Source organism: Panulirus ornatus, chromosome 32 (genome assembly GCF_036320965.1).
Source record: "Panulirus ornatus isolate Po-2019 chromosome 32, ASM3632096v1, whole genome shotgun sequence".
Taxonomy (NCBI): Eukaryota; Metazoa; Arthropoda; class Malacostraca; order Decapoda; family Palinuridae; genus Panulirus; species Panulirus ornatus.
Genome location: NC_092255.1, coordinates 5,179,115 through 5,186,614, shown reverse-complemented (window position 1 = coordinate 5,186,614; position 7,500 = coordinate 5,179,115). Strand labels below are relative to the sequence as shown.

General features: G+C 46.9%; 1 protein-coding gene across 2 annotated transcripts in view; it reads right to left on the bottom strand.

Moving 5' to 3' along the window:
• The window catches only part of LOC139759005 (tyrosine-protein phosphatase non-receptor type 13-like), a 260,354-nt gene that overhangs the window by 25,992 nt on the left and 226,862 nt on the right, over positions 1-7,500 (bottom strand). For both annotated transcript variants that reach the window (XM_071680887.1, XM_071680888.1), the window contains exon 19: positions 3,803-4,033. In XM_071680887.1, the coding sequence (XP_071536988.1) occupies positions 3,803-4,033 (231 nt within the window). The remainder of the gene's footprint in view (positions 1-3,802; positions 4,034-7,500) is intronic.

Genomic DNA, 7,500 nt, shown 5'->3' with positions numbered 1-7,500 from the left:
TCATATATCATCTGGATTGAACGCGGTCATATATCATCTGGATTGAACGCGGTCCTATCGCCAACACAAGGACGGAAAAGCACGTGCGTTCGGCGTTCTATCTAATGTTATCTTGAACACACGACGGTACGACCCTTGAACACCACTACCCTCACCTTCCTCCCCGCCACTACCCCCACCTTCTTCCCCGCCACTACCCTCACCTTCTTCCCCGCCACTACCCCCACCTTCTTCCCCGCCACTACCCCCACCTTCTTCCCCGCCACTACCCTCACCTTCTTCCCCGCCACTACCCCCACCTTCTTCCCCGCCACTACCCCCACCTTCTTCCCCGCCACTACCCCCACCTTCTTCCCCGCCACTACCCCCACCTTCTTCCCCGCCACTACCCCCACCTTCTTCCCCGCCACTACCCTTCACCTTCTTCCCCCCCTCGCCACTACCCTTCACCTTCTTCCCCCCCCCCCTCGCCACTACCCTTCACCACCACCACCTCCCCTACCACCATGACCTCCTCCTTCCCCAACCACTAACCCCCCCCCCCCACCACCTCCAGCAGCCCCTCGGCCCCCCACCACATCACGTGAGCCAGACGAAACGAAGCCCTGTCTTCACCCCCACACCACCATTAGAGCGACTTCCTGGTCACATTACATTAGGTTTAGACCTTGGCCCTTCATATGGCCTTACTTACCCCCCACCACGCAACACATCGTTCGATAAATAGACAATATCAAACAAGACTCCATTACCTCGTATGCACACACACACACACACACACACACACACAGATATATATGTTTTAGATATCTGGGAGTGGATCTGGCAGCGGATGGAACCATGGAAGCGGAAGTGGATCATAGGGTGGGGGAGGGGGCGAAAATTTTGGGAGCCTTGAAAAATGTGTGGAAGTCGAGAACATTATCCCGGAAAGCAAAAATGGGTATGTTTGAAGGAATAGTGGTTCCAACAATGTTGTATGGTTGCGAGGCGTGGGCTATGGATAGAGTTGTGCGCAGGAGGATGGATGTGCTGGAAATGAGATGTTTGAGGACAATGTGTGGTGTGAGGTGGTTTGATCGAGTAAGTAACGTAAGGGTAAGAGAGATGTGTGGAAATAAAAAGAGCGTGGTTGAGAGAGCAGAAGAGGGTGTTTTGAAATGGTTTGGGCACATGGAGAGAATGAGTGAGGAAAGATTGACCAAGAGGATATATGTGTCGGAGGTGGAGGGAACGAGGAGAAGAGGGAGACCAAATTGGAGGTGGAAAGATGGAGTGAAAAGGATTTTGTGTGATCGGGGCCTGAACATGCAGGAGGGTGAAAGGAGGGCAAGGAATAGAGTGAATTGGAGCGATGTGGTATACAGGGGTTGACGTGCTGTCAGGGGATTGAATCAAGGCATGTGAAGCGTCCGGGGTAAACCATGGAAAGCTGTGTAGGTATGTATATTTGCGTGTGTGGACGTGTGTATGTACATGTGTATGGGGGGGGTTGGGCCATTTCTTTCGTCTGTTTCCTTGCGCTACCTCGCAAACGCGGGAGACAGCGACAAAGTATAAAAAAAAAAAAAAAAAAAAAAAAAATATATATATATATATATATATATATATATATATATATATATATATATATATATTGGAAAGGATCACAATTTTGCGCGTGATCAAGTCTATTTTCCTATGAGTCCACGGAGGGGAAAAATGAAACAGAATGAGTTGCCAAGTGCACTTTCGTGTCATAATCACATCATCAGGGGAGACGTAAGAGAGAAATATAACAAGTCACTTGATATACAACGAAGAGACGTAGCTAGGACGCCTGTTTCCTTGCGCTACTTCGCTAACGCGGGAGACAGCGACGAAGTATACTAAATAATATATATATATATATATATATATATATATATATATATATATATATATATATATATAATTCAGAGAAGAAGGGGCACTGGGTTCTTCACGCCAACCTTCCTTCCTGGGCCTCTCCCAACCCATTCCCTCACCGTCTTTCCCCTCCATCTCGGTAGTCACTGTGAGGGAGGGAGAGAGAACATCTCCCTCACCACCACCACCACCACCACCAGCAGCGGCGTCTCCTCCTCCACCACAGCGATATACCTTCCCTGGATATACTTCCTCGAGAGTATGCTCCCACATACACCACACCCTCCCTCCTCCTCTGTAAGGGCCTCGCAAGGGCTGGATATATATCTCCTCAGTGGATATATCTGATATATCGCCTCAGTGGATATATTTGATATATCTCCTCAGTGGATATATTTGATATATCGCCTCAGTGGATATATTTGATATATCTCCTCAGTGGATATATTTGATATATCGCCTCAGTGGATATATCTGATATATCGCCTCAGTGGATATATCTGATATATCTCCTCAGTGGATATATTTGATATATCTCCTCAGTGGATATATTTCCATTCTTCGTTCTTGCCAGCGAGGCAACTCAGACTTGGAGGGGAAAGTAGTAAACTGGTTTAAATTCAACATTTAAAAATATAAAAAAAGAGGGAAAAAACACACAGTAAGCTGGTTTAAATTCAATAATGCGTTTAAACACACACACACACACACACACACACACACACACACACACACGCGCGTTTTCTCCTCATATATTTGATCTTTTTTTCCAATCTTGCTCATCTTTTTTTCCAATCTTGTTCATCTTTTTTTCCAATCTTGTTCATCTTTTTTTCCAATCTTGCTCATCTTTTTTCCAATCTTGCTCATCTTTTTTTCCAATCTTGTTCATCTTTTTTTCCAATCTTGTTCATCTTTTTTTCCAATCTTGCTCATCTTTTTTCCAGTCTTGCTCATCTTTTTTCCCAACTCTGGCTCATCTTCTCTGTATAGTCCACACGGCACGCGATTCCGTCATCTACTTACACAAGCCATGTTGGCCATCACCACACACACTCCTCTCTCTCTCTCTCTCTCTCTCTCTCTCTCTCTCTCTCTCTCTCTCTCTCTCTCTCTCTCTCCTACTACTACAATACGCAACTACACCATGCTCGACTTTCCTCGCCTCTCCACCCATACGCTTTCCACACCCCGAGAGTCGGGCGTCACCAAGTGACCCAGGTGTTTACGCGAATTCCTCTAATATTTCTTGATTTAACAAAGTTATATAATAACTAACACCTTGTTTTGGCAACGCCAAGGTTTGGATTAAGGGCATAAGCCACTCGCTCCAAGACCCCCCTTAGCATTCAACCTACCTCACCAGCCGTCCACAAACAGGTCAAACAGTCATGGTGACATCATGGACAGATTAAACAGCCATGGTGACATAATGAACAGATTAAACAGCCATGGTGACATAATGAACAGATTCAAGTGCCATGGTGACATAATGAACAGATTAAACAGCCATGGTGACATAATGAACAGATTCAAGTGCCATGGTGACATAATGAACAGATTAAACAGCCATGGTGACATCACGAGCAGATTAAACAGCCATAGTGACATCATGAACAGATTAAACAGTCATGGTGACATCACACGAAGAATAGAAAACGCAGGCCCATGACATGTCACTTACCATACAACATTACTACTACTACTTCTACTACTACTACTACTTCTACTACTACTACTACTACTACTACTACTACTAATAATAATAATAATAATAATAATAATAATAATAATCACAGGCATGAGAGAGAGAGAGAGAGAGAGAGAGAGAGAGAGAGAGAGAGAGAGAGAGAGAGAGAGAGAGAGAGAGAGAGAGAGAGAGAGAGAGATGGGCAGTAGCGGGGCACTCACTCACCAGGTCTGAGGGAGCCCTCGAGGGCGGCGGGCCCCCCGGGGGAGACCGCCTGGATGTAGAGGCCGTGGTCGGCCCCCTGGGCGATCATAACCCCGAGGGAGCCCCGCACCTTGGCCAGGGTGACGGTGTGGAGCCTGCGTTCACAACCTGCTGTAGGGCACTGGAGGAACCTCTCCACCAGCGAGTCGTTGACACTCTCCTCCTCCACCACCAGGCTCCTCAGTGACGGCTCTGTGGCACAGGGAGAGATAAAAGGGGAGGTTGTAGGAGGTTGTGGGGCACTAAGGGGAGGTTGTAGGGGCCCCAAGGGTTGTGGAGGAGTTGTGTATGTGTGATGGTGATGATGGAGTGATAATAATGATCGGGTGTTTTGATCTTGTCTGAGGATCGTATCCTGTGGGAGGGTTGTGTGGCATGGGTGGGTTGTAAGGGTTGTGGACGGGGTTGTGGATGGGGTTGTGGATGGGGTTGTGGACGGGGTTGCGGATGGGGTTGTGGACAGGGTTGTGGACGAGGTTGTGGATGGGGTTGTGAATGGGGTTGTGGACGAGGTTGTGGGGGGTTGTGGACGGGTTGTGGACGGGGTTGTGGACGAGGTTGTGGGAGGTTGTGGACGGGGTTGTGGAAGGGGTTGTGGAAGGGGTTGTGGACATGTTGTGGACGGGGTTGTGGACAGGGTTGTGGACGGGGTTGTGAACGGGGTTGTGTGGACGGGGTTGTGGACAGGGTTGTGGACGGGGTTGTGGACAGGGTCGTGGACGGGGTTGTGGACGGGGTTGTGGACGGGTTGTGGACGGGGTTGTGGACAGGGTTGTGGACGGGGTTGTGGACAGGGTCGTGGACGGGGTTGTGGACGGGGTTGTGGACGGGTTGTGGACGGGGTTGTGGACAGGGTTGTGGACGGGGTTGTGGACAGGGTTATGGACAGGGTTGTGGACGGGGTTGTGGACGGGGTTGTGTCTATATATATGGAATACATATTTCTATACGATCAAAAGACCATATGTGGCCTCTTCCTAGCCACATATATATCCAGGCAGACGTGAGGAAATGGAACACACATGGTATCTGAAACTCCGTTAACAGAAAGCAAACGGAGGACACATATATGGGAACACAGGATACATATATGGGAACATAGACACATATATGGGAACACAGGACACATATATGGGAACATGGACACATATATGGGAACACAGGACACATATATGGGAACATGGACACATATATGGGAACACAGGATACATATATGGGAACATAGACACATATATGGGAACACAGGACACATATAGGGGAACAGAGGATACATATATGGGAACTGAAGATACATATATGAAACACCTATACAACCAGGGACAAATGAAACCATTTTGGTGTATTTCACAGAGTAAACAAGTTATACAAACACACACACACACAGACACACACACACACACACACACACACATATATATATATATATATATATATATATATATATATGGTAGAGGATGTGTGGATCAGGTGTTTGCTTTGAAGAATGTATGTGAGAAATACTTAGAAAAGCAAATGGATTTGTATGTAGCATTTATGGATCTGGAGAAGGCATATGATAGAGTTGATAGAGATGCTCTGTGGAAGGTATTAAGAATATATGGTGTGGGAGGCAAGTTGTTAGAAGCAGTGAAAAGTTTTTATCGAGGATGTAAGGCATGTGTACGTGTAGGAAGAGAGGAAAGTGATTGGTTCTCAGTGAATGTAGGTTTGCGGCAGGGGTGTGTGATGTCTCCATGGTTGTTTAATTTGTTTATGGATGGGGTTGTTAGGGAGGTGAATGCAAGAGTCTTGGAAAGAGGGGCAAGTATGAAGTCTGTTGTGGATGAGAGAGCTTGGGAAGTGAGTCAGTTGTTGTTCGCTGATGATACAGCGCTGGTGGCAGATTCATGTGAGAAACTGCAGAAGCTGGTGACTGAGTTTGGTAAAGTGTGTGAAAGAAGAAAGCTGAGAGTAAATGAGAATAAGAGCAAAGGTTATTAGGCACAAAGAACACAAAATAACAAATACACAAAAAAAAATTGGAAAGAAAAGCAGGAAGGAAACTCCCCCACCCCTCCCCCTCCCCCTCCCTTCCCCCCACACCCCCACCACAAACACATGACTCACACAAACACCTGTCACCCACCCCACACCTGCAGAGGTCGGTGGAGGCGCCCCTCCCCCTCCTCCGAGGGAGAGGGTGGTGATGGTGAGACGTAGGCGGTCCCGAGGGCCACGCCCACGGCCGCTGGCCACGCCCACACCGGCACGCCCACCACCCCCCGCGCCCGCACCACGCCCATCGTTCACCATGGCAGGCCTGGCCGAGCGGGCGGGAGGGTTCGCGAACCCGTGTCGACTGAGAGGGCCATGGTCTCCTCAATGGTCTTTTCGGTCTTTCAGGTCACACAGAGACCACGGGGACCATTGTGAACCGTCCACTGCGGGGGGGTTCGAAGCCTCACCACACTGTTTCACTAAGTTTCAAAGACTCGCCTCATAGTTTCAGAGTTTCCTTAATGGTTCGAAGCTTCACCACACTGTTTCACTAAGTTTCAAAGACTCGCCACATACTGTCAGAGTTTCCTTAGGGTTTGAAGCTTCTAAACACTGTTTCACTAAGTTTCAAAGACTAGCTTCATAGTTTCAGAGTTTTCTTAATGGTTCGAAGCTTCACCACACTGTTTCACTAAGTTTCAAAGACTAGCTTCATAGTTTCAGAGTTTCCTTAGGGTTTGAAGCCTCTAAACACTGCTTCACTAAGTTTCAAAGACTAGCTTCATAGTTTCAGAGTTTCCTTAGGGTTTGAAGCCTCTAAACACTGCTTCACTAAGTTTCAAATACTTGCCACATAGTTTCAGAGTTTCCTTAGGGTTTGAAGCCTCTAAACACTGCTTCACTAAGTTTCAAAGACTAGCCACATAGTTTCACTGTGGTTTCAAACCTCTGCATATTCCTGTAATCACCAAAGTTTCAAAATTTTATAATGGTTCGGAAATTTTTTTTGACCCAATGCTTCACCAAGTTTCAAGTATTTACGGCCTTGTTTCAATTCTTCCAAGTTTCACCAAGCTGCTTCATCGAGACCCAGATATTCACCACAATGTTTCGTAGTTTCACTTTGGCCTGACGTTTCACCGCAATGTCTCGAAACTTGACCACAAAGTTTCACTGTGTCGTGAGGTCGAAGCACCTGGAAACGCTTCACCCGGGCGTTTCATAATGTTTCGTTCAAACGACTTCCGAGACGAGACGACCCCACGAAACTGCTTTACGAAACGAGTCCACGACCGCGATTCGTTCACGCTTTCGAAACGCCGTTTCGTGATCACTTTCCCTGTAATACTTCCAGGTTACGTTTCAGCTTCAGCTTATCATGGAAAAGCATAGGCGTCACACGAATACAGTGATGAAACACATTCATACAGCAAAGCTCACACACACGTATGTAACCCCAGTTACTGTATCTACTGTAGTGGCTTAATTACTGTATCTACTGTAGTGGCTTAATTACTGTATCTACTGTAGTGGCTTAATTACTGTATCTACTGTAGTGGCTTAATTACTGTATCTACTGTAGTGGCTTAATTACTGTATCTACTGTAGTGGCGCACTGGTTCTAATCAACATCTGAATTAACCAATCAAAATCTTAAATACAACATAAGTACAACTGTGAGT